At 46.8% G+C, this 27,449-nt stretch overlaps 1 protein-coding gene across 11 annotated transcripts in view; it reads left to right on the top strand.

Moving 5' to 3' along the window:
- TNRC6A (trinucleotide repeat containing adaptor 6A) overlaps window positions 1–27,449 on the top strand; it is a 126,522-nt gene that overhangs the window by 74,760 nt on the left and 24,313 nt on the right. For 10 of the 11 annotated variants that reach the window (XM_074322876.2, XM_074322874.2, XM_019750173.3 and 7 more), the window contains 2 exons: window positions 6,031–6,052; window positions 23,583–23,927. In XM_074322876.2, coding sequence (XP_074178977.2) covers window positions 6,031–6,052; window positions 23,583–23,927 — 367 coding nt within the window. Of the gene's footprint in view, window positions 1–6,030; window positions 6,053–9,753; window positions 9,777–23,582; window positions 23,928–27,449 lie in introns of those variants that run through there. The other variant, XM_088801146.1, reaches the window with a different exon arrangement.

Below are 27,449 nucleotides of genomic sequence, written 5' to 3'. Positions count from 1 at the left end.
CTGCTTAGCATTTGTTACGGAAAAGTTCTCTCTCAGTGTCAGGTTGGGGGACGTCTGCATCAGACTCGCCTTCCGTGGTGTGGAGGCCATTTACTTACGGAAAAGAGCTGCTAAGAAACTTCGGGAGTCACTGAGGAAGGCGTTGGTGTACTTCACTTAGTGGCAGTGGCTTGCCACGCATGGGCTGTCGCGTGGGCCCTGCGACCCTGCTTCCAAGCGACCTGAGGTCAGCTGCGAAGTCAGGATGTGCCTGCAGTGCTGAGAGAAGAGGCCTAAGGTCGCTTACGGTGGAGCCTGTTTGTGTGGAATTGACCCTCTTTACTGAGGAAATTCTAAGAAAAGGGAGGGCTGGCTGGAATGGTTTCTTTGCATGTTGTGTTTTTAAACTATGCAATGGGAGTATAGTGTTTAAGTTGCAGCGTACAGATGATGGCTCTGGTGGTTACAGTGCGTCTTTACACTCCTTCACATCCAGTCTCTGAGTCACCACGCGAGTGTCTGTAACACATGCGCGATGATTGTCCCTGCTGTTTGGCTGCTGACCAACTCTTAAGTGACAGCTTTCATGTTCCTTCCCCTCCCGCCCTCCCGCCCTCCCGCCCTCCCGCCCCGTGTGGTCCAGGCTCTCCCCTCAGCCTAGTCCTAGGGCCACCATCAGAGGCTGAGAGGCGGGGGGTTTCCTCCATTGCCAGGTGCGCAGACAGGGCTGTGAGCCCCTGGACGCAGTGAGGCAGAGGTGACGCAGTGGTGCTGAGTGCAGTGGGCCCGGCTGCCACTGCTGGTGCCACTGCCCTTCACATCCCCCGTTTCCAGCCACTGGTGAAGCGAGGACAGCTGCTATTCTATACGCTGTTGCCGAGCAGCTTTGAAAACCACACACAGCCCTAGGCCGGCACACTTCCAGCCCACACGAAAGATTGTGAGTGAAACACTTTTAAGACAAGTTCCTCAAGCTCATCTACTGTCTGCAGTAGATGCCAGCAGGTGGATCCAGGTAGGTGACAGACGTCTACAGAAGCCAGGTAGGCAGGCCGGCCCATGGTATACATGTTGGAGGCTAAACTCTCTACAGGAAAACCAATCTGCCTGTCTCATGTCATCACTTAAAAAAAGGATGTATTTAATTTCTGAGAAGACTTCAGATGCTATGTGTTCTAATCCGTTATTTTATATGCAAGGACCCCGGCAGTCAGGTGAGTGAGGTGGCACAGGGGTTCATCGGGGAGCCAGAACTAGGAATGGCACTGAGACCTAAGTCCCTCAGCTGGTGCTTTTCCAGAGCTTAGTGACATGGTCTCATCCTGTTGCTACAGGACATTATCTGATACTTTTACTTAATTTTTCACAATCTAAAGGTGAACTTTAAAACTGGAGATAGTACATTGTGGTAATTTTATAAGGCTTTTAAAAGGTCTTTATGCCATGAATACAGAGAACTGTAGTCTTTTAAAGAAATGTAACTTCAGACCATGAGGTATTTTTATTTTAAATGAAAAACCAGATATCGCAACTGCTTACATAAATGATTAGGCACCAGCAAGGTTCACTACAGTATTTTTACTGTGATAGTTTCTCTTCTTTTGTCTCCTGTTAAAAGATAAATATAAAAATATATTTATATAAAAGTAATATAAATATATTTAAATTCCCCTTTAAGGAAATTTTACACAAAATGATTTTTATTATATTTCAGCCCCAGTACATCTCTAATAATAGAGATCAGTGGATGGCTTTGTTTTTTATTCTTTTTTTTTTTTTTGGAAAGCCTTCTATTCCACATTTAAGAATCATGGCTATTTACTTATCTTCTGATTCTAAGACTCAGAAAATAACTTGAGATGGCGTGGGAGTGTGGAGTCTGTGCTGGAAGAGGAGCAGCAGCAGGAGCAGCGTTGTCACCGTAGGTTTATATCCAGGTTCTGTGTTTAGGAGACATTTCTGGAAGGAATCTTGAGGGAACTGTAGTGAGGAGGAAAAAGGAGGTGGAGAGGTGGGTTGATTCTGGAGGGATAATGGAGTGCGGCCTGCATGTGAAGCTTGTAACTGTAGTTCCTAGAAAGCATGTAATGGTTGTGCGCTGGAGAGAAGCACAATCCAGAGGGGGACCTTTCGGTGTTGAGACCATCTTGGTACTGTGTGAAGAGCTGAAGGGATTTTTATAGGCTTTGTGGATTCAAAAGTGCTTGATTTGAGTTTAGATGAGACTTAGGTTGTAGAAAACCTCTAGCTTCATTCCCCGTTTTGGAAATGGTGGTACTTTTCATGCCCCCCAAAGACCATTTTGCTCTGACCCGAGGGGTCACCTTCAGCAGTCCAGGCAGCTGTTTTTCCCAGGCAGCCTGCTGGTAACCGGCCCAGGCTGGAGCGTGATGCTCAGCTCCTCCGAGGGCCCTAGAGTTTCTCTTACAGCCCTGCCCCTTCTGTCAGCTTCCTGCAGCCATGGGCTGCATAAGGACAGACGGACAACGGGTCCAATAAGATTCTCGTGCAGCTGAAAATTCCTATTGCCTAGTGACCTGGGAGCCCTGTAACATTGTAGCCCAGCACAGTATGTAAATACCGTCGTGCTACAGTTGCCTCCAGCATTCAGTACAGGTAGCATGCCCTGCAGCTTTGTAGCCTAGGAGCTGTAGGGGAATAGTTTGTCACCCCCAAAGTAAGTCTCTTTTGCAGAAGGATTACTTTAAGGCTGATTAATTTTAAGAGACAGCAGATCTGGGAGAAGCTCTGACAACCAAGCAGCAGTTACCCTTTGTAATAGACACTGACATTTGTACAGGCGTCTCCCTCACTGAACCTGGAAGAGGGGGATGACCTCATTTCCAGAAGCCGGCAGTGCAGAAGGTGCCCACTTTCCCTGCTTTACTGGCGCCCCCAGCGCCCTCCGACTTCAGCTGAACATGGTATTTAAGGTGGTGGCTTCAGCCATTTGGGCGAGTTACCCAGTGTTCCTGGGTCTCTTAGAAGATTTTTTCCTCTCCTACAGCACACTCGGCTCTACACCAGGTGTGCACTCGGCCCTGCCCCCCAGCCCAGGTGTGCACTCGGCCGCACCACTTAGGTCTGTGTAAGTGCCTCCATGGCGTTCGCACAATGAAATCACCTCACGACCCAGTTCTCGGGACAGACCCCCATCATTAAGCCGTGCATGGCTGTATTCTTTTTCTTTTAAAACTCATTTTATTCAGCAGACATGGGTTCTAGACTGGGAGCTTTTGTTAAGAAATCGTAGAAAAGCTCTCTGACCACGAGTTACCTACCTCATTTAAAGCAGTTGAGTTGAACTAGTCGTTCCTATTCGAATACCGGGCACTGTTAAGACATTGTAGGTGATTAGAGCTAGAAGAAAGCAGGACTTGGAGGCCGTTTCCGAATGGGAAACAGGACTGAGCCAAAGCGTGGTGGGCGTGGCTGTGGAAGCCGCAGCTGCTGGTACCTGCAGATGCGCTGCGCTCCTCATAGTCAGTCACCTCATTTTAAGCTCAGCCACACTGAGGGGAGTGTTTCTGTTCTTGTCTTGTAGGTGAGAAACCCAGCGTTAGACAAGTTAGCTAATTTTGGCCAAGGTCACACAGTGTCAGTGGTAGAGCCAGGATTCAAAGCCAGGCAGTCTGTCCTCAGACTCAGAGCTCTTACCCACCGGAGCATCTTAGGGATGGAGCCATGGGGACGGGGGTGGGGTGCAGAGCCCCCCAGAAACGAGGCACCTCGCGTGCTGTGTGTCTGCCCCCGTCTGGTGCCTTCATTAACAAGTGCGGCCTGGGGTGAATTGCTTGTGGAACCACAGCTCAGGTTTGTTTGGTTTTTAAGGGAAAAAAGTCTTCAAAATGCAAATCATTTCGTTTCTAGACTTTCCAGAGTCACTTCATTCTGTTGCGCAGGAGGCCCCACAGTGACATCTCATGTTGGAATAGATGTTTTTATATTTTACTTGAGCCTCGTAATAGCCCTGAAAGGTGAGCTGTTTGAGGAATTAGGAAGCTGAGACCCAGAAAGTTTAAATGGCAAGGTCATTTAGAAGTAAAAAAAAGAACAGTTGAAATTAATTTTAATATATTTTGTGTAACCCAGTATACAACCCAAATATTACTATTTTAACACCTAATCAGTATAAAATATTAATGAGGCTACCTCACCTTTTTAAACACTAAATAACAGCAGTCTGCTATGTATTTTATACGTATCCATTCGGGCCAGCTGTTTTTCAGCGGTCAGCAGCCACATGTGAATTGCAGCTACTGTTTTGAACGGGCCAGATAAGTACTCTTAGATTCACTGAACCCACTTGGAAAGTTCTCTTATTGCTTTGAGGAATATGCTGGGCCTGGAGCAACCCACAGAAACGCACTTTGAAGAAATGGAGCTGACAGCGTTAGGTGCTAGCCTTCCACTTCCCTGTGTTAGTCATGTGCATGGGCAGACCCCTTCAGGGGTCCCTTGGGTGCCATCTCTGTGGATGACAGCAAACTGAGTGAGACCCAGCGTGTGCTGAAGCGTACGGAGTTTTCCAGAGGAGCTGCCCAGTGAGGGTCGCTGGGGTGGGAGACCAGTACTGTACGTCAGGGAGTCAGTCCTGCCATCACGGCTCCGTGGACTGTAGCTTTGTTTTCTTTGAAAGTAAACTGTGGAAGAGGCGAGGAGAGTTTAAAAACATGTATTTTCAAAATGCCGAATAATTTTTATGCTAATATTTTGGCTTCGGAAAATTATGTATCTTATTGTTTGACACGATACTTTTAATACTTCCGAGTATTCATGTACGGAGTTCTCTCTAATAAGATTGTTTTACTACTATTAGATTTTTAAAACAATCTCCAGAAATAAGTTAAGTGTTCGAGCTAGTTGACTGGCCATTTGCCATTGTCCTCCAATCAATTTTTAAAAAACATTTGATCCCCAAAAAGTGAAAGACGAGCCTCCATTATTTAATGTATCAGTCGTGCTGTAAAATGTGCTAAAGCACCTCAGTGCCGGGCTGACTCTGGCTTTCCGGGAAAAGTTTCATGTTTGGTGTGCCATCAGCGCAGGGGTGGTTACCATACAGTTCTTTGCCGTATAGTCCCGTAATGATGTAATTCAGAAAATGGTAATCCAGTAACACTAGCCTAATATGACTAAGCAAGGGGAGTTGTCCCATCCCATGGTGGGCAATGAAGAAATGCTTTACCTTCACTTAGAAGCAATTCCTAGTTTTCTTAGTTACTAATAATTCAATCTTAGTCAGTCTTTCCTCCCTGCCTATCCTGGTATCTTTTATGTTTTGGGCTCACATACAATTGGTCTGAATCAAAAAGGTGACCTCTGTCCATAATCAGTTCTTTCTTTCGGAGACACCTGCGACAGCCCCCCTCGCAGGTGTGTCAGGCACAGAAGTGGGGGCAGGTGCAGGACAAGGGGCTCAGGTCTCTGCTTACCGTGTGAACACGGTGATTCAGTGAGGTGTCAGGTGGGGCAGGAGTGACAAATGTGTGTGAAGCTTTCCCAACCAGAATACTTACGAGTTAAGTATGCTTAACTGTCATAGCAGCCTAACCTCCAGGAGTAAAATTGATTACTAATTTGGCCAAAGTGGTTATCTGCAGCTTTTCTTCCAGAAAACTTAATTCATCTTCTATCATTTGCAACAAGAATTTTTGAAGCCGTTTAAACATACTACAGAACTCGTTAGATCCATTAAATGGAAAGGTGACAATTATATAAAAATCACTTTAAAACTAAGCAATGAGAAAAGTGCAGTCCCGTTTTTTTAATTGTACATTGTCATACAAAGATGTGCATTGTGTTTACAGAAACATTCAAAACATTTTTATTGATAAACATTGTATCGGGGCCAGTCGGACACATCTAGGGGGAAAAGCACGCTTTCTTTGCATATCTTTTCCTATGCAGTTCATGAAAATGACATATTCCTCATTTAATAAAAGTGTATATATCTTATATAATAGTGATATATGAGCATTTTTATCATAACAATCCATTTCTTTCGGTTTCATATTTACATTGTTTTTTGTTTGTTTGTTTTTATTTTAGGCCACTGAACAAAAACTCAAAGGTACGTTGTTTAAAGCTATTTTTTATTTTATTTTTTTCATGAAAGCAAGGTTGTTGATATGCATTTTTATTCAAGTCTAGGGTGGGAGAGAGGCGAGATGAAAGACTCAGTGTGGGGCCAGATTTCTCCCGGGACGCTGCCCAGGGTCAGCCTTTGGGGGTTCTGCCCGCCATGCGGATCCTGAGGTAGAACAGCTGCCTCAGGGCCACCTCACTGCTTCCTGCCTTGGAGCACTTGTGCCTTCCTTGTCCCGAGTCATCTTGGGGGGCTGCTCTAGGGCTCCCCCGTCCTGGGCACAGTCCTCATTCTCTGCTCACTGCTGTCCCCACTCCCTCCTGTGGGCAGACACTGAGCTCCATTCTGTGCTGTCGCTGAAGGCTCTGGGCTCCCCCCTGCGGACACGGCATCGGGAGGACCAGCGCGCGGCACACCGGGCAGAGTCCTGGGAGGGAAGGGAAGGGGCCAAGGGGACAGGAGCCGCCCGCCTTCCGTCCCCTCCCGCTCCTGGGAGTGGCTGCCTGGGGAGGACGGGGAGGGCTCGGGACTCTGCGCGCTGAGTGCGCTGCACGGACAGGTGTCTGCGCTGGGCGCCCCCTTTCGTGTGAGGTCGGCGCGGCCGGGCGCACTGTGGACGCCTGAAGGGCGCAGCGGTGCAGTGTTTTCCTGCGAGTGCAGTCGTGGGACGCGATGTGATTGGCTGAAGTGAACGCGCCTCCGGAGCATAGAGGGTGCTGACTAGCGTAACATGGGGTGAAGGGGCCCCTTGAGATTGGGGACCTCGAAGGAGGAAACAGTCCAAAGAACGAAGTGGCAGAGGGTCAGCGTGCTGAGCACAGGGACAGGAAATGGCGTGACGCTGCGTGCCGTGGCCGTGGCCCTGGCACATCAGCACCCACTGGGGAGTGGGCGGGTTGCGGGGTTTCCCGGAGAGGCGGGGGGGGGGGTGGGTACAGAGGCCTGTGTCCTGTGTGGGCTGCGGGGCCGGGACTTCCACAGGCAGCGAGGGGCCGTGGGAGAGTGGAAGGAAAGGCGGGGCGGGGCTGGTTTCCTTGTGGTTTTGTAAAGCTGTCAGTCACACGTGGACAGTGCTGCCTGAACGATGCGTCTGAGCAGAAAGGGACGCTGGGCAGAGGAGGCAGGCAGCCAGCGAGGGGTGTTCAGAGAGTGAGTGCGGGCGTCGGGGGCGTGACGCGTGCAGTGGGCGCACCGGGGGCCGCGTGCTGGCCGGCGGGAGGCGGCAGAGTCGGGGCGGTGACCACAGGCAACCTCGTCAGTAGTGCCCCGCGCCTTCTGAATGGCCATGCAGGCCGTGGGCGCGGCGGGTGGGGGGCGGACCGTGGGGTGTACTTACCAAGTGCTGAGGTCGGAAGAGGGATGGAAGGTGATAGAGGGCTTTGCACCGGGACGTCTAAGGACGTTGCAGGCTGTGCAGTGATGTGGGGGGTCACTGTCCCCCGACTTGAGTGGGAGCGTGACCACGTCACTGCCCTGAGAGCCGCACTCGCCCACCACTCCCCTGTGCAGGCCCTGCCCTCCTCTCCGCCCCCTGCGGCCAGCCCGCTTCCCCTGGTCTGTTCACTTCTCAGCATTCTCCTCCCGCCCAGCTTCCTTCCTGTTTCTTTTTCATCCATCTCTCAGCCAGGGATGCCTTTCAGCATTTCCACACCTCTCAGCTCATCTGCTAAGGGGTCGCACTAACTTTTTCATTCTTGGGGTGATGATGTATCTTAAATTGGGGGCCCTCGATTGTATTACGTTTTAGATGTTTGACTGGCCTGTGGACGTTTGTCTCCAACGTGATCTTTGAATGCCTGTTTATGTCCTTTCCTAACGTTAGTCACCCTTTCACATCCGTACATCACATGCGAACATAGTGGAATCTTCTGAGGATGTTAGGCCGAGCATGTGCAAGTCACTTCGGAGCATGTTACGTTGTTCGGCCAGCTGTTTTACTCACTTCACCCTTCTTTCGATGACAGCTCCCTTTATAATGGGTCCTGTTTGTTCCGATTCATGAAAATGTGCAGCCTCCCTCTTGCTGTGTGCGGTGTATGTGTGGCGGTCATGGTTCTGGGTCCGGTGATGAGAAAGCACCACCAGGACGCCCGTGGCACAGCCGTGGCCACGCAGTTGTTGGTGTTCACTAAACCTTGTGTTTTGGAATAATTTGGGATTTACAGAAGAGTTGCAGAGATCCTGCAGAGAGGTTCCCTGCACACTTCACCCAGTTTCCCAGTTACTGACGTCTGATATTTCTGAGGTGCTGACCGAACCCAGCCGGGGTTAAGGTTGTGCTCTTTGCTCCCCTCCCTCCTTTCTGTTCCAGGATCCAGTGCAGGGCACACGATGCATTTAGTTGTCAGTCTCCTCTGGTGGCCACACAGTGTTGCTGTCATTGTCATCTTCTCACTTTTTAATCGATTGCCAGCGTTTAAAAATCAGGAAAATCCATCTGATCCAGAGCTGCGGTTTGTCTTTGCGTGTGGGAGACTCGGTACGAAGCCCAAGCTCAGTCACGTGCGGCTGGCGAGTCTGAAATGTGACCGAGGAACAGAGTTTTAATGTCATTGGACTGCGTAGCTCTAGAACCTTCTGGATTACTAAGAGTCGAGATCTTACTCCTCACCCTGGGCTTGCCCGTTAGGTGGCAGCTCCACAGAATCCCACCTGACGAGCTGTCCTTCCTAAGGCTGCTGCCCTTTCCAGCTGAACGATACTCTCCTATGTTGTCACTCAGTGGTACGACTGTTTATATACAACCTGGGTTTTTGTAATGTCCTAGATTAGATTCTTGACCGACTTTCTTATACGCAATCAGATGTTTCTTTCTAGGCACAGTGGGTTCGTGATTCATGTAATGAAAATATGGAGCAATATAATGAGTGACAATGAAATTCTTGAAAGTTTTATTCTTACCTTGTGACTTGACCTGTGAGAAACTGTAAGGAGCATGAATAGAAGAATGTTGGAGTATTTGAAGTATTTTAAAAGCATGTGTGTTATGAATATTTCCTTGACGCAGTCGGGGAGGGAAGTGCTGCAGCTTGACAGCAGGTGTAGCAGAGGATGGACGGACTGAAGGTGCCCGTGGCCGGCACAGCACAGCGCAAAGAATGTCCTGGGAACTTGACCGAGAATAGAGGGCGTTTTCTACACTGGCTTGTTTTGGAGACATGGTGACTGTTCATTCCTCACAAAAGAGGAAGCGCTGATACTTTTTGACAGATGCTTTTCTTTCCTCCATTATCTATCTATCTATCTATCTATCTATCTATCTATCTATCAATCTATCAATCATTCCAGTGCTTTCTTCAGCTGATTTCGAAGCAGGCTATATTTCAGAGATTAATGAACCCCAGAGCTTCTAAAGGAGCTGAAGGGAGGCTGGGCTGGAAGCAGGAACAGAGCAAAAGACTTCTTTTCTGGTGATCGTATAGGGAAGCAGAGTTTATTACTGCTGTTCTCATTCTGGATTAAAAACTCAAGAAAATTGAATGAACATTTAAAACACATTTTTGTTCCTGCCACAGTAGAAAACCATTATTCTTACTCAATTCTCCCCTTACTGTTTTTTTGATCAAACACAGTCTCACTGCTTTTATCTGTTCATCTAGGGAGTGATCAAAACACTGACACGCTGCTAAACCAGCTACTTGCTGCATCCTCCTCACCAAGTGGGACGTCCTGACAGCTGACGTTGCGTCCCTGCCGTGTGCCATGCACGGTACTTTATGTGTTTCACTTAACCAAGGGGAGTGGTCTGGATTCTTCAGTGCCTGAGATTCGCAGCACGTACTGCGGCGGGGTCCTAAAGCCTCCTATCCTCAGAGTCACTGGCCTTTCCGTAGAATTTGGGGACGTGGTGGGGGCCCAGGGGCGGGGCCACGGCAACAGACTGGGAACTCAGGGCAGCACATGGGGAGTGTTTGAAACCAGTGTGAGGGCAGGCTTCATCACTGTCCCAGCAACTGTGAGCTGCCCTGTGGGGCTGCGGCGTGTGACCCCTAGTCAGAGGTAGTCAGGCAAAGGAAAGTTACGTGACTTGCTCACTAGTCGGTCATGCAGCGCACGAATGAGCCATGATTTGACGGCTGACTCGCCTGGCTCTGCTGCTGCTTTGGAAACAGCGCCGTGGTGTCACGAAAGGAACGGGAGTAGAAAGGCCGCACCATGGCTGTCTGCGGTGACGTTCCAGAAATGAGCTAAAGCACTGCGTCTTCTACAGTTTTCCAGAAAGACCTTAGACTCGGTACTGTTTCCCTCTGGTTGAGCGCAGATAAATAAAAACAGTGCTGCGCCCGCAGCAGAGCTGAGCTGGTGAGGAGGGGGCAGCTTTGCTGCACGTGAGGCGGCTGGCTTTTCAGGAATCTTTTCAGGAATCCGTAGAGGAAGCTTGTAAACTGCCGAGTCCATCTCTGAGTGTTGGTGAGAAAGAATGGGCGTTTTGAGGACCCAGCAGAAAGTTGATCCTAAAAGCGTCCTGTACACGCAGACCTCTATGCAGTAAAAACTGATAGCAGCGAGACTGACTGCTAATTCCTTCTGAAACGTCTCACACCAGCTCGTTAAGGGAGGTGTAAAGAGACTTCTGACGAACAAGCCACATAGCCTCCATTCATGCATTCTGCAAAAGGGTGGAGAGAGCCCCTTCTGGTGGCCTTGGGTGACAGAGAAGTCCCTTCTGGTGAATTGGGAAAGTTACAGGGCACAGTGTAGCCTTTGGGTCCTCCTGACATGACCCAAGGAAGAAAAGTGATTGATTTCTCCCCCTCCTGTTCATAAGAAATGCACTTCACTTTTTCAGTCATCGCTGCTGGTATCAGCCACGTTTCAGTCTCATGAGGTCTCCGTAGGAAACAAAGACACGAAAGACAATTGTGTGGTAACCTATTCTCCCAGATGTAGGGTCCAGGGAGTGCCACCGTTTCCTGATGTCCACTGTGTGCCATGCACTGTGTGGTCACTCTGTGTGTGAGCAGGACACGCCCGAGTCCTGCTCCCTTGCACGCGCTTGCTTCCATCCTCACCTCCGTTTTTGTTCAGTGAAGGTGAATCTCTTCACCGGTGACCTCAGCTTACCACTCCATTTTCTCCATGAAGTCTTAAGTTTCTGCATGGCCAGCCCTTGTGACAGTAAGGAAATTCAGGCACTTGGGTGGCTTGACAAAGGACTGCTGTACTGTGTAGATTTTCCAAGGAGAAGGCTCAGGCCAAAGGGCTGGATGGAGCCCATCGCCTGGCCTTGTTCACGTAGCAGCCCACGTAGGAGTGGTGTGCGGGGCTGCTCTGTGCGAATGCAGGAGAGCACGGTGCAGTCAGCAGAGTAAACTGCTGAGAACCCTGATTTGGGGCCTCAGGAGCCCGTACTTGTTGGAGGCTCTGGGAGCACCCTGCGCTTGTGTCCCAAGCCCTACGAGTCTGCCGTGAACAGGTGTTCAGTTTCAAAGACCACAAATCGGGAGTCTTCTGGTTTAAATATTGGAGTAGAGCAGGGTGGATTAGCAAGAGGAGCTCTGCCAGTTATCACCAGGTAGGAGGAAGCCGCAGGCCAGGACAAGCTCTGTGGTGTCATAATGTGCCCTTCTGTGCTCGTTGCGATCTAGTAAGAGTAGTAGCTGTATCCTCAGCAGACGTGCACCTGATAGAGCAGTGCAGCCGTCCCCCCTCACCCACGGGGGTGCCCATCCAAGACCCCAGGGGCTGGTACTGAGCCCGATATGTACTGTGTTTTCCTATAAAAACATACCTGTGATAAAGTTCAATTTATAAGTCAGGCACAGTAAGAGATCAACTACAATCATAAAATAGAACTTCTACAACAATATACCGTTGTAGAAATTACGTGACTGGTTTCTCTCTTTCAAAATCTCTGTCTTGTATGTACTCACACATTTTCTTGTGATGCTGTGAGATGGTACCCTGCCTGCATGACGAGGTGACGGAGAGACTCAGAACAGCATGCAGTTTAAACCTTGCTGTTTCATTTTGGAATTTTCCATTTAATATTTTCGAACCATGGTTGACCACAGGTAATTGAAACCATGGAAAATGAAACCACGGATAAGGGGGGACGACTGAACTGAAAGAGAGTATTGGCCAGAAGCCAGAAGCATTCACTCATCACTAAAGGTAACCCTGGACTTCGGGCACAGATAGCGCAGTGGTTCAAAGCCCAGGCTTCTGAGTCAGGTCACCGTGGCTGTGAATATTGTCTGTGTGGTTCTTATTCCTGTGAGTCGGGCGAGTTCCCTAAGCTCTCCGCCTCGGCGGACCATTAAAAGGAGATAATCCAGGCTTTTACTGTTGTGGGAATGAAGTGATAGGATGTGAATCCCAGGACCCCGAGGTGGTCGATGCTGGGCATGTAACTGATGTTTCATTATTGTCGATACAAGTGACTGAGCCCTAACTCGGCAGTCTCCTATGCTGGAGAGTGTAGTTTTGCTTTTATGGGTGAGATGAAACTTAATTTGTATTGGAAGGAACATCGGGTTTGGTTTTAAATCCCAGCTCTGCCGTTTACTGGATGTTTCATCAGGGGCGGTCTTCTTCTGAGTCCTGGCTTCCTCGTCTGCAAAATGGAAATAATTTTTCAAATTTATGGGATCACGATAAGGATAAAGAGATACTATAGACCGCGCCAAAAGAAATGTATACACGTTTTAAGAAAGGAAAACTATTAATTGTAATACTCCATATATACCCATAACAAAAGATGAATACAAGTCACGTGTGACTTCTGCAATGACAAGAGGTGCTCAGAGTGGTTCCCATCAGCGTCTAGACACTTCTGATGACGGCGAATTACTGCTTGAGCAGCGCTGACCAAAGTGCCCACTTGTGTACATTTTTTGGCACCCCCGGGATATTGCCTGGCATCCAGTGGTGCTTGGTCCATGTTAATTTCCAGCACTGGTTGGCAGCGTCCTCGCCGTCCTTCAGCGCCTTTCAGACGGTGCACTCGCAGTTTCCCCAGTCGCTGCGGAGCTCCTCCACGCCCCGACAATACCTGGCCTTTTCCTCTGATTAGAGTGGAGCCCAGCCCAGCACGGTGCAGCGTCTGTCGGGTGCACGAGCACGTTTCACCGTGAGGCTGGCCTGTGCCGTCTTCATTAACGCGGTCGGCCAGGATCAGTGGCAGGGGGCTTGGATGTGTCTGTTGGTAAAAGGGCGTGTCATCTGGGTAATTATTTGTCCCTTTTCCTCTGTGGATTGCTCTGCACCCATTCTTGTTCTTTACCCATTTACCTCTTGGGCCGAGAGTTCTTGCTATCGATACACAAGAGCTCTTTGTGTAACCTCGTGAGCATTCCATCTGATGTGTCTGATCATTGTAGACTCTGCTGTATGTTCAGAGTTGTCCTGAAGATGATACTGGGCAGAAATACGTAAGTTTTGACCAATATTAGGCACTGTAGGGGTTACATTCACGGAAGATGCAAGTATATGTTCAGAAAAAGGAACGCAAATTAAGTAAGTTATAGTTACACTCTTAGCCTGGACTCTGGTCCTAAACTCTGGTAACTGTTGAACCCTTCCCTGTTCAGGCTTTGGAAGCCCTGACCAGGACAGCGCCTCCTGTCCTTTGGTTTGGAGAAATTGGGGTGGGCCATGGAGGGGAGAGAATGGACTCCTTTAACCTTTTAGTTTGGAATAAACACACACACACACACACACACACACATACATATACACACCTTGAAAAAATAAAATGTGCTGCATAATTTTTTTTGGTCAAACTTAAATTTCTACTTTTTTATTTGATTTTTTTTTTTTGGACTCACTTTTATGTTGAGAAAAACCTATTTATCCAGATTTAGGACAAGTTTTGCCTATGTTTTCTAAAAACTTTTTTTAAATGTAGCATTTTATAGCATTAACTAATTGAGCTTTATTTTTACATATTTGGGACTTTTTTCTAATTAAAAAAAATCAATTAGCCATCCTGTTTGTTAAAATAAATTCTATCTTCAGTGATTTCTGGCCGTTCCTTTGTGTTGTAACTCTGTGACCCTCCTTGATTTTTATTTTTTATTTTTATTTTTTGCATTTCAGTGTGTTTGGGACTTTTTCCTTATTCTCCTTACTAACTTATAGTTGATTGTTAGGTGTTTTTTTTCTTTGAGTCGCTAGTGGAGGCCTGAAGCTCTCTAGATGATGGTACAGTATCTACAAGAAGAGTTTTCCACATTTGCTCAGACGTGAGAGCCACTGGGGCATTTGTTTAAAAAAGTATGTGTTCTGACTTAGTGAGTCTGTGAGGCGAGAGAATCTGTTTTTCTACGCAGTACCCCACAGCAGTTCTAACTAAACCAATGTGGGCACCATCCCTAGAATTCTGAGTTCTGAAAGAGGGACGTAGAGCAGTCTTTTTTCTTTTAAAGCATGTGCCTCTGCCTGAAAAACTAGCTTTCACTATCCCACTGTCTGGATCTCACACGTTCGGACAAGATGTGATGGACAGAGTGAGCAGAGGTCTTGGAAATCCAATATTGCACCTATCGTGCAGTGTGCCCAGTTCCGGAAGCTTCCAGAGCTGCCCTGTGTGGGGGATGTCCCGTGCTCAGGTGTGCTGGAGAGCAGAATGTGTGACTAGGTGGTTTTCTCCTGAATTTCACTAATGAAACTCAGGGAAATGACTTAATGATGAAAATCTCGAGGTCTGGAGTGAGGCTGACCGCTGTCTCCCTGTGTGGTTGTCTCTGATAGGTGTTTGCCAGGAAGCAGAGTTCCTGCTTCCCTAAGACCCGGGAAAGGTACACGTCTCATTTCTCTAGGATTCGTAAAGTGAATGAAAACTAAAGGAGTTCGACCTCGTATTTATTTTAAAAAAAATTTTTTTTTTTTAAGATTTTATTGGGGAACTGTGTGTACTTCCAGGACTTTTTTCCAAGTCAAGTTGTCGTCCTTTCAATCTTAGCTGTGGAGGGTGCTGTTCAGCTTCAAGTTGTTGTCCTTTCAGTCTTAGTTGTGGAGCGCGTAGCTCAGCTCCAGGTCCAGTTGCTGTTGCTAGTTGCAGGGGGCACAGCCCACCATCCCTTGCGGGAGTCGAACCGGCAACCTTCTGGTTGAGAGGACGAGCTCCAACCAACTGAGCCATCCGGGAGCTCAGCGGCAGCTCAGCTCAAGGTGCCGTGTTCAATTTTTTAGTTGCAGGGGGTGCTGCCCACCATCCCTTGCAGGACTCGAGGAATTGACCTGGCAACCATGTGGTTGAGAGCCCACTGGCCCATGTGGGAATCGAACTGGCAGCCTTCAGAGTTAGGAGCTCAGACCTCTAACCGCCTGAGCCACCGGGCCGGCTCCAGATTTTAAATTTGATACTAATTTTGAACTGGTTGTTTATGAGCTCTTGCTGTTTGGTATTTTTCCTTACTGAGGAACTTTTAACAGAAACATTATGATTTGCTTGTATAAAATATAAACACAGGACTGGGCCCAAGACCCCCGCGGGTACCAGAAGTCACGACGCAGTGTTTGCACGTAATCTACACACACCCTCTGTAGACTCGAGTTTAAAAATTGTTTTTACATAAAAGGTATAGTTTATTAATCCTCATGAAAAGTCTGTAGTCGCCACAGACAGAGTCCCTGAGAAGCCTTTCCTCCCCCTGCTCTCCGGCCCTGGCACTGACCTCTGCTGCCCCCGACTCTGCATTCTGTCCTCGTGTGCCGTTGGCCGTCTGTGTGAGGTCCTACTCTTCTCAGATGGGCCAGGTCTGCAAGTCTATGTTTGGGCTTGTTTTTCTTCGCTTAATCCAAAGAATCATAGATCACCTCAGAGCCAGTTGTCTGGCCACCCCAAAACGGGGTCTGACACAAAGATGGCGTCTGTGTGGTCTTGGGCATTTCACTAGTTTCCCCCAGATTTCCGTCCCGGGATGAAGGACGTGGCTGACCATTTGTTTCCGTCGTCGGGTGGTCATGACCTTCCTGTTTCCCATGGTACCTGTTGTTCCTGATGGCGGCCGGCCGAGCCTCAAGCCGCCATCGGAGGAGCGAGCCTCCTGTGGCCTTGACTTCATCTCTAGGTGCTTACGATGCCCAACACACCGGGCTGCTGCGGAGGGACGCATGACGTCTGCGTGTGCAGGACAGGTGCAGCCTCTCGCCCAAGTAGTACACGGCAGCAGCTGCAGAGTTTTAGTTTTTCATTTTTGACCCTGAGGTTGGTGGGGTCCATGGATGCAGAACCCAAGGCTGCAGAGGGCTGACTGTTCATTTTGTTGTATTTCACGTTAGGTTTTAAGTCCTATTAAGTTCTCAAGCAGCCGTTCAGTTCAGCCTCCTTGCTACGAGGAGCGGAAGTTAGTGGATTGGCAAGCGTTGAGGTCTTTCCAGGCTGACCAGCAGCACTTGTCCTCGACAGAAATTCCAGCTCCACCCCTGTCATCCTACAGCACCTTCCCCTGAGCCCTGCAGCCCTGTAGGGTCACTGCAGTTAGCACTGGACGCGAGGTGGCATTATACAGGGGCAGCCCCGCGTAAATCATCCACTGTGCTGCTTATTCTCAGGAGGGAGAGGGTTTTCACGGTGGCATGATGTTTGGCCGAGTTTTAAATAAATCTGACTCAAGCTCATTGTAAATGAATAGAACTGCCCTAGCCCTGTTCAGCCAGCTGCCGTCTCTTCCCTCTTGCCCCCCTTCAAGTATAAGGAGATGGAATTCAAATGATTGGGCCTCAAATACGGGCAAGGCTTTAGAGCCATGAAATGGCCCTGTTGCCCTTTCTCCATTTTCTAATGAAAGCCACACAGTGAAAAAGCAGAAGCTGGAAACACCTTTCTTTGGGATTTCTCGGTGCAGAGAACTTTCTCATGTGCTTTGATGTTTTCATCAGGTTTGTGCCTTTTGAGATCTGTCGCAGTGAAGTGATCCCGCCGCTGCTCACTCAGCAGGAAAGCTGCAAGACTGACTTCACCCATCCTTGTTTGCACTTGTGGTCAGGAGCCAGATTCTTTAAGGGAATGGTCTGGATAGCTACCTTATTGTTTCAGCACAGCAGCTAGAATAATTGGTGTGAGAATTTAGGCTTAAAGAGATAATTTCCTATTAGAAACATAAACAGTTGAGTGGAAAGATAAATATATGTGGTGTTGCCTGACAAACAGTGAAAATTTAAATATACTAGTTTGCTACATGTTAACGTTTTTTACAAATGTTATTTTGTGGCCCTTAAGAGCATAAAATAATTCCCTATAATAAAAATTTTAAACAATGTTTATCTTAAAAACAAGATGACACGTGTTTTTAAAAATAGCCTTTGAGCAATTGTAAGGATTATTTTTAAGCATTGAGCATTTGTAGTTTAACCTAATGTTTCACAGCTTAGAAATTTTGCCTTTTAATTTTTGAAAACCCGACTTCCTGGCTTGTTAAATTGCTTTAGTATGTTTTTATCTTGTTGATTATGCCTAATCTCATTAGTTTGAGATGGTAAAATTTTTTTCTTAATAAAAATAAAACATAAATACTTAGGCAAATCTTGTATTATGGCTCTTATGTGGGAATAAAATTTTCTAACTTGAGCTTTCATTGCAATATGTCGTCTGGTCTTCCAAGAGCTTAACTTGATGGTTTTGTTTTTCCTATATAATGATACAAATTGGGATTAAAAATAGAAATTCTTCTTTCCAGAAGAAGTCTTAAAAAGCACTCTATTCTATAGATGCTTACTAAGTAATATTTTTAGCTGGTAAAATTTTACAATTTCAGTCCTTTTAAGAATTCAAATGCAAATTTATATGTGGTTTTCCTATTTTGGAGGTCAGTTTAACACTTCATTCTGTTAAAGTGAAATCCTGCCTTAAAATGGCGTTTTGTATACGATGCCCAATATTTATGCAGGTGTTTTTAGAACATTTACAGTGTAGCCACTATGAAAACAGTATTGTGCAAAGCTGAATTGTAGACTTTGGAAGGGTTGGAATAAAGGAGGGCCTGAGGGCGGAAGGCGTGGAGGGTGGTGTTGGGGAGTTTGCTGATAATCCAGGAAGACTGACGGCCGCTTCCTGTCTCGTCTCTGCTTTCTTTTAAACTTGAAGAGAGCCAAAGGGAAGTTCACTTACTTAATATTTCCTAAAATAAGTTTATTAGAATGGCATTATAAAAAAATCTTATTTTAAAGTTTTAAAGAAGTATTCATTTAAAAGATTTGAATCTTTTCAATAAGAAAAGAATAAGAGTAAATAACAAACTTTGTTTTTATAAATTAGAACTTGGTATATTTAGAACTTTGGATATTAAATAGTTACTTATTCTTGATTTTTTACTTGAAGACAATTACTATGGTATTTTTTCAATTGCTAGACTATGTTTTAGAATAGTTGTAGGTTTACAGAATGACAAGATATTTTTACATAGGAAATGTCATCAGAAAACTCATAAATGTAGCAAAAATTAGTTAATTGTAACGTTGGTTCATTTCACTGTTTCACTAAGTGGGAAGTCTTGATTTGGAGCACAATTTAGGGAAATGTTGGTTTAAAGTCTTTGAATGAGTAATTTTTTTATTCTTAAAAGTTAAAAACTTGTTTATTTCTGGGCCATTTCAAATTTTGCCCATCTCCTTTAAACACTGCAAAAAGACAAGTTGGGTCACAGCATGACAAAAAAAATGTACAATCAAAGATTTTAGTGGGTATGTGTGTATCTTACGCTAGCTGAGTGAAATTCCTTCCAAATGTCTCTCTGGTATTATGGACAGTAAATGTTACGGCCAATTAGGGTCTCTTTCCACATTAACGATACGCTGACTGACCTTGTTCTCTGGACGCCGGCTCCAGAGATTTGTAACCACTGAGTTATTCAGCAGCGTACTAACAGCTGCCACCAGTGCCTTACTCTTTCTGCTTCTCTGGGTCGTGCTTTCTTCCTCTCATTTCCTGGTTCTTGATGATTCTGCCTCTTGCATGTCAGCGCTCTTCAAAGCTTCACCCCCAGTACAGTCCTGTGTAGCTAGGATTCAGTCAGCTCATGTATGCTGGCAGTTCTTGTTCATTCAACCAGTAGTTCTCCCACGTTTGCTGTGCTCGCTTGGTGCTGGGAGTGCCTGCGATACGGTAAAGGGGGGGAGAAGTCAGAAAGTCGCACGTACGAGCACGCGCAGTCCAAGGGATGCCTGAGTGATTCTGGGAGTGGTTGTCACAGAGCTTCTCAGATCCGCCGGGTCTGGGTGCAGGGTGATGAGCTGTCGCCGAGGACTGATGGCCAGGAGGTTGGTGAGAAGGTGTCAGGGCCCTGTAGGCAGAGGGGTATCACCACAGCAACAGGCTAGCCTTTGGAGCGTTGCCGGTGTTGGATGTGCACGAGAGGACGCGTAGTTGGAGCCCTGGCCATGTGCTGCCTTCTCTTCTTAGTTCTTTACGTCCGCCCATCATCCGTCACAGCCTCACAGCACACCCGCTCCCCTCTTTCACAGAGGAGGGCACAGACACACAGTAGGGTAGGTTCTCTGTCCACAGCCACGCAGCCGGAAGCTGCAGGGCCGACACGTGAATCCAGCCAGTCTCTGGACCTGCACTTTTTTGTTCCGGGACAGTTTATGTAAAGCTGATACTGTGTGTTTCCCTAGGACTTTCTATACACACTCGAGTTGATCAGAAGAATGTCTGGTAGTATCGACTGCTGACGCCATCTGAGCCTATTGGTCATGTTATAAATGTCTCCATTTCTTCTATAGTAATCTTTTTTTCTTTTTCCTTTTCTGGGGTCATTGTTAACACGTTGCGTACGGCGGGGTTTAAATCCCTCATACCCCTCTGTTCTGGCAGGTTTTTAAAAGAAACTACTTTAAAATGCACCCTTCTCTTTAAAGCGTAAATGCTTCTATGTCATTTATTATTTTTCTATAAATAATAGATTCTACAAATAAATTATTCTATAAATTATTCTATAAATAATTATTCTACAAATAATTCAATAAAATATGCAAAGTAAAAAGAGTCAACAGTAAAAACGAGAATTCTCGTTATCCGTCCTTAATTCATGGCTCAGAAAAAAACGAAGATTCTCGTGATCCGTACGCAACGTGTTAAGTAATTTTTGCTTCCAGCTTTTCAAGTTATTTATAGAGTTGAGCCTAAAGAAATATTTTAATTTTAGAAAAGCATCTCTTTTTCCATTTTGATTTTTTAAAAAATTAGGTTAACTAGTAGTTTATTATTATTTTTTCATAGAACCATGACTTGGATTTATTGGTTCACTTTTAAAGTCATTGATTTCTACTTTTATCTTGACTAATTCCTTCTTTCTGCTTTCTTTGGTTTGTTTTTTAGCTTGAAATGGATGTTCATGCTTGCCGAAAATAATTAGGGCTGTGGATTTTTTTTTTGGATTTTTTTTTTTTTTTTTGAGCACTGGTTTAGTCGTATCTTAATTTATTGTGTATTGTTTTCACTATTATTCTCTTGATAATCATGCAGTTTTGGTATTTACTCTTCAACTCAAAATTTAGTGAAATTTCATTTGCTAGTTTTGTTGTTTCTGTTGTGGTTGCATTGTAATCCAGAAATGTTTGTATTCTACTTTTTGCAACTTGTTGATGTTTTCTTGAGAGAGAGAGAGAACTTTTTATGACTGTTTCATGGGTACTTGTCAAAAAAGATGTTACCATATATTCTCCGTTTTCGAAGTCTATGGTATTGCTATTAAAAAAAATTTTTTTTTTTCAGTTTTTCTCTTTGTCTCCATTTGGTTTTACATGTTTTGATACTAAAGTTTGGTATAATAATGTTCTTAGCAGTTATATCTTTTTAATTGGTTTCTATTATAAATCCAGAATACCTCTTATCCTTCATAGTGCTTTTCTTGTTGAAGTTTTAAAATCTGATATTACTAATGCTTTCTTTAAATTTTGTTAGCATTTCTTGGTGGTATCCGTCTCTATACTTCCCCCCCAATTTTCCTGTATTTTTCTCTATTTCCTGTTGTTTCAGGAATGATTTTTGCAAAGTACATTCCTTAAATTTGTTTTTTTTTTTCTTAATCCAGTTTAAGAGCTTTTATTAACAACTCAATTTAGCCCACCCACAATCGTTTTGATTACAGACATTTCTGAGCATCCCCTCAGCGTTTCATTCATGTTACATATTAACCACAATGTTGAAATAATTCTTCCTCTGGCATTTTCTGTATCTGTTGAATGGATCAAGTTTTCTTATTTTTATTTACCGACCTAATTAACCTAAATTTTAACTACACATGCACAGTAGCCAAATACTGTTCGGTATTTGTATGTGTTACTCAGCACCCCACCCTCCCCCCCACCTGCATGACTGTTAGCTTCTCCTTTACTCTTCACTGCTGTTTCCCATGCTGGCATCTGGGATGTGCTTGACATTATTTTGTTTCATTTTTCAGTCAATCATTACATGGCCTTAGGGTTTTACTGGTGTTCATGGTTTTCTGGCCCCAGAAGTGAGTACCTGCCTGAGTCTTATTTTCTTCCTGGCACTTTTTCTGATAAGAAGACAGCAGTTGTTTGAATTTGAAATAGGGGCGGGGTTGGTTGCGGGGGTGGCATGTATAGTAAATCCCGCCTCATTCCCAGTGTTTGTAGGTTGTCTTCTAATTCTGTGCATGTGTCAAAGAATGTTTTCCTGTTGCCATCTCACCTAAGTAACATCTTGTTGGGGTATTAAGTTGCCATCACCATCTTTTCCTGTTTTTTGGCAGTGGGTAACTGTACCACTTTAAGGTCACGTTCAAATGCTAAGCGTATAAACACTGAGTTAAAGTTTCTGTTTTCCTTACAATGTTAGAGTTGCATATACTTTATCTTCTTTTGGTTTCAGAGGTACTTTAGAGTATCCGAGGCCTTATGTCCCATATGACAAAGAAGTATGCATTTTTGCTACATCCTGGGAGCATTACATTGGGAGGTGAAATTTTCACACGTAAAGTCATTAAACCTTGAATGCACTTGTCCCAAATGGTTGTCAGTGAGAGGATCTCCGATGCCGTCAAGGAAAATGAACAGGATTCCAAGCAACAGAGTGCTTGTAAATTTCAGTGTCATTCCTCCTGCCCTGTAGTTTGCTTGTGTTACTTTAGATCAAAGTCACATTTAACAAACTGAGAGGCCCAAATCATGTTAAAAGGTATGAGTATTAGTGATACAGTTGAAATCCATCGGTTGTTCAGAGAAAGACGACGACGGTGGGGCTAGACTGTTACATGCGGGGGCTCCAGCACTGAGGGTGAAGTTGGGGGACTGCTGGGAACACCTGATCACAGCGTCATATACGTGGTAGGCATTTGATGGCTGCTGTCTTATTTGGGCCTCAGAACTAGCTGGTATTTCTGGAGTGTTTGCATCATGCTGCGTGCTAGGCCAAGACTGGACTGCAGGACAGGAAGAAAGACACAGAGAAGTCCCCTCGTGAGTCTGGGCTGTTTCCATTTTAGGCCTGGAGCACTAACCCTGAGCAGTTTTCTGAGCAGGTATTGCACTGCTTGCGTGGAGACATCTCACTTCCTTCACGTGACAGTGGCATCTGAAGGTGCATCAGTGTCACAGAAACACTAAGTGCTGCGGACGTTTAAGGTGGTGGTGTCCAGTCAGTTTATGTAGCCCTGTGCTTGGTGCTCTGTAAACGGTCCCTTGGGAGCTTTAGGACAGCTGTGCAAGGTGTCATCCCCGTTTCCCAGAGGACACCACAGGCTCCGTCCGGTTTATGCAACTTGCCCAAAGGCGCAAATCTGGGCTTGAAACCTGGGTCCCTCTGGTACCAGAATTCATCTGCCATGCTGCCTCTCGGTAGTTTTAGAGATTACGTGTATCTGAACTGGTTTACGGCATTTCCATCAGTTGGTTTGCTTTTAGGATCCCAAAATGCACTCTCTGTAGTTTTTTGGTGTTCACACAGCAGACAAGTGGCTGTTTCTCGGATTTGCTCCTGCCAAGCCATCCAAATCCTTCTCCAGTTCTGGTTAGTCTCAGATTTCATTCTCTTATCTTGGTGTTTACTTCCCTGCTCTCAGTTTGTCTTGTCGGATTCTAACAACAAAAACATCGTCAGTGTTGCCATTTTGTAAGGGAATTGACAGATGGTTCATACCCTTGTTCTTGTGCTGCCCTTCAAAGACGGAAAGTGCCATAGAGGAAGTGGATTAAGAACGGTTCCCAGGGAACCGAGGGTCCGATTCCTTCAGGGCCACTGGCACTTAACGTCCCACATTGTTCTCTTGTCGCCGTCAGGCCGACGCAGTGTAGAATTAGTGTGTCATCGGCCTTGTTCCCTGATCAGAGACGCGGGGTACGGGTTGGGGGGAGACACGTGAGCTGTCACCCAGGCCGGGAATGCCGAGGGTCTCCATGACCTCACCGGACTGGGGTCTGCAGAAGGCACATGGATTCTTGGCAGTGAGCTCTCCTGGGAAACCAGAGCCTGGGAATGAGAAAGTTCTCGCACGCGAGAAGCTTCTGCTCCTTTAGGGTTGTTTTCGTGGTGCCTTTTGACTTGGAGGGCTCCCCTTGGAGGTACACTTCCTGGCTAATCTTTTCACCCCTTTCTTGTTGGGCCCAGTGCCAGACCAGATAAGGCCCAGTGTCAGCCAGCCTCCGCCTGCCAGCGCTCAGAACGGCCCCTCGGCAGCGAGCAGCACCGCTAACGATGCCCGGCACGCCCCAGCCAGCAGCGAGCAGCAGCCCCCGCAGCCGCAGGCCCTGCCTCGGTACCCTCGCGAAGTCCCACCGCGCTTTCGCCACCAGGAGCATAAACAGCTTCTGAAGAGAGGCCAGCATTTCCCTGCCATCGCAGCGAACCTGGGACCCGCTGTCAAAGCGCCAAGCAGCCAGTGCGAGAGCAGCCCCTTCGCGAGTCTCCAGCCACACAGCAGCACAGAGGTACTGGACGGCAGACAGCAGGCAGGTGAGCCAAGGCGAGCGGGGCAGGTCTGGGAGTCACGGCCCTGGGCCCTGTGCTGGCGTCGTCCACAGCTGGGGCAGAATGAGAATTCTGCGCAGGGGCTTGGGGTGGGGACTCTTAAAATGCGGCCTGTGCGTAACCACCCGTCTGCTGGTGAAGTGGTCGTTTTCTTCTCACTCGGTCCGGGTTCTAACCATTTTACTGATAAGCAGCTTTTGGCTGGTGCTGGTCCTAAGGCAGCTAAAACTGACAGACAGACAGACAGACACACACACACACACACACACACACACACGTTACTCGCCGAGCAGTTGTGCTCCTTCCTGCACTCCATCCTCACCCACCCTGTGAGGCGTGGGCTGTTCTTAGCTCCACGTTTCAGTAGAGGAAACAGGCTTGAAGACACGGAATAACTTGCCCAGATCACTGACTTACCATGTACCACAAAAAGATGGCCACTCATGGAAATGACATTCAGACAGCACGTGCATGCAGCTGTCCCCTTAGAGTGGCTTGTCTCAGCTCAGTGATGCTGGTGGGGCAGAAAGTACACCTACTATGTGGTCACAAGTTTCTTGAAGCCCCGTGCGTTTCGACACGGCCTGACAGGTTCTGACAGGTGATGGTTGGTTTGCCCATTCATTTATCAAACTGTTTTGAAGCTTTCATCACGAGCCCGAGAGAGGCCTGAGGGGGTCACGGTTCCCACACGTGGAGCCACCGGCCTGCTGGTGCTGACACAGGCCCGAGCCAGATGGAAGTCCCCTGTATGCCCCGTGTCTCCGTCTCCCCCGGGCAGCCTTTTGTCCCCGTCCCAGGTACCTCTGCGCTCTCTTGCCAAGAGCAGGAACGACTCCACGTTCTACCATAAGTGCTATTTCACAGCCAGTGAGGGGGACAGCTGGACTCGTATGACCATCAGTGTGTCCCCCAAGCTGTGCTTGGAGCCACCGTGCAGGGCTGGGAGGGACGAGGTAGAGGTGTGATGCGCACACAGGTGATTGGAGCAGCGCGTTACGTAGGACAGGGTGCAAACTTCGCTTACCCTCCTGACGTAATTCATGCTCCCTACCCCGAGACACTCAGAGCCGTGTGGGCCTGGCCAGGTCACTGAACTCACCTGTGAAGTGTGGGCGGTGGGACCCAACCTTAGGGTGCCCTGAGGATTAAACTGTGACGTGGAACGCAGCCTGCTTAGTGCCTGCCACTTGGCACTGAATGAATGGTCTCCCCAAAACTTCTACAGACGGGCCTGCACTTCCCAGGGAGACGACAGAAGGATTGGCAGGGACGCAGCTCCTTTAAGAACTCGGAGACGCGTGGAGGACAGGAACCGGCAACAGCCTCCAGACAAGGGGCTTTAAAGGAAGTTAAGGCTGACAGAGACTGGAGTACGTTGACAGGCTGAGATGTGGAAGGCGCAGACGGCCAGGATGAACAGCACACTGAAAAGACGGGGGAGCACATAGGTGGATGGACAGTATTTATTCTTCAGACATTGCTGGAAACTAGCGTTACCAGTCCTCCGTTTAAACAGCCCCCGTCCTTGGTCATTCCCCTTGAGGGCGCACCGTTTCCCCGAAAATAAGACCTAGCCGGAAAATCAGCTCTCATGCATCTTTGGGGGCAAAAATTAATATAAGACCTAGAATTATATTATATAAGACCGGCTCTTATTTTACTATAAGGTCTTATTTAGCTCCAAAAGATGCATTAGAGCTCATTGTCTGGCTAGGTCTTATTTTCGGGGAAACACGTATATGTCCTTGAGCTTCCTTTAAAAAAAATTCAAATGCAGGAATGGCTATAAGGAGTAATAAAGAAAGCACCCACAGACCCCTCACCTTAAGAATTACATCCACTACATATTATAGTATAAAACTCCCGTGTAACCCGTTTATTACACCTCCTTCCTTCCCCAGTGGGTAACCGGGTAGGCAGCTCTCAAAATGCTCTATTTTAACTCATCCCTGAGCAACTTATAATGCTGTCTCGCGTGCTTACAGAAGACACGCTGGGACACCAGCAGAAATGTGAGCAAGGACTGGATCAGAGGGTGTTATTAAATACACTGCCCCTTCCTGCTCAGAGGGCCTGCAGTGCGGTGGGCGAGCGCCTGTGCTGTGCTCTGCGCCCAGGGCCACTCAGCTGCCCCCTCGCCCCCCCACAGCGGTGCCCCTGGCTGTTTCCTGGAAGAGCCTGGTGCCACCTGTGCGTCCTCTCCACAGTGCGAGGACTGCACTGGGCTCCCCTTTGGGTGCGGGAAACGCATCGTCTGTCTTCCTCCAAGTCTCAGGGTCGGCTGTGACCGCAGAGGCGTCTTGTTCCACAGCCTGGGTTCCACCAGCCCCCGTCTCCCGTCTCTGATTCTGGGAGAAGTGGAAACTTTATGGGGCATAGAAATGGTTTACAAAATGTGTGTTCTGCTGCCTTTTCTTGCTTTTGATGTATTCCGACAGAAAAAAGCTTCACTTTCTTTATAAGTAGTCAGATCTGTGTCATTTCTTTCATGGTTTCTTTGCTTTCCTGCGTAACAATTTCTCATTCATTGATAACTTCATGGTTTCGTCTTTTAACATTTGGAACTCTGGAAAATTGCTTCATTTTTAAAGTATCGAATATTCATTTTGTCCTTCTGTTTAAAATGCTGACCGTTGCCATGTCCTCGGGTCTGTTCCTGGATGACTTACTCTGACCGTGCGCTGCTCTTTTAGTGCTGCGAGGACATGCGGCCCACCCTCCCCTGGCACCCTATAAGTCTTCTTTCAGAGGTTTAAAAAATTCTCTTATTTGTTTTATATGAGTTTTTAAATCACTGTAATCAAGTTACAGACTCTTGTCAGCAGTTTCTCATAAGTGCATTAAACTTAGGACACACTGCACTTCCAAATCAGGAACAAGCTTCCACACTTAGTCAAGGCGTCTTCTGGGCCTGTAATGACATTTAATCCCACGTGACTAAAAGCCTCTGTTCGCTTTATTCCAAGTTGCTTTGTAGTTTTCGTGGCTGCTACAGTGAGGCTTTTTTCCATCACATTTTCTTGTCGATTATGCCTAGTCTGTAGGAAAATCATTGCTTTTTACGTGTTAACCTTTTTTTTTTTTTTTTTTTTCTCTTCTATCTTCACCTCATTTGGGTGCTATATTTCATCAGGTAGTACTTCTAGAACAACATTGAGCAGTGGTGTTGGTTACAGATATTCCTATCTTTTCCGGTTGTTATGGGAATGCTTCTGATTTTCTATTGTTCAATTCCAGGTCCCTTCCTTTATTTTCAACTTGGGTAGTTTTCTCTAACATTCCGCATCTTATATCTTATTCCTGCTGTATGGAAGTAGCAAGACACACACACACACACACACACACACACACACACACACACACGAAAATGCAAATAATGGCAACAGAGATACTTTCGCTGTGGTCCGTGAGAAGATGACGATGATGGCTTCGTTGTCTTAGATTCAGAGGAAAGTGGATGGATTTGGGACTTGGTGACGGTTTGGATTTGCTGTGCACTGGAAG

Source organism: Rhinolophus sinicus, chromosome 10, assembly GCF_057876585.1.
Source record: "Rhinolophus sinicus isolate RSI-liver-muscle chromosome 10, RSI-T2T, whole genome shotgun sequence".
Classification (NCBI taxonomy): Eukaryota; Metazoa; Chordata; class Mammalia; order Chiroptera; family Rhinolophidae; genus Rhinolophus; species Rhinolophus sinicus.
The sequence above is the reverse complement of the archived record's forward strand: the minus strand, read 5'-3'. Positions and strand labels throughout refer to the sequence as shown.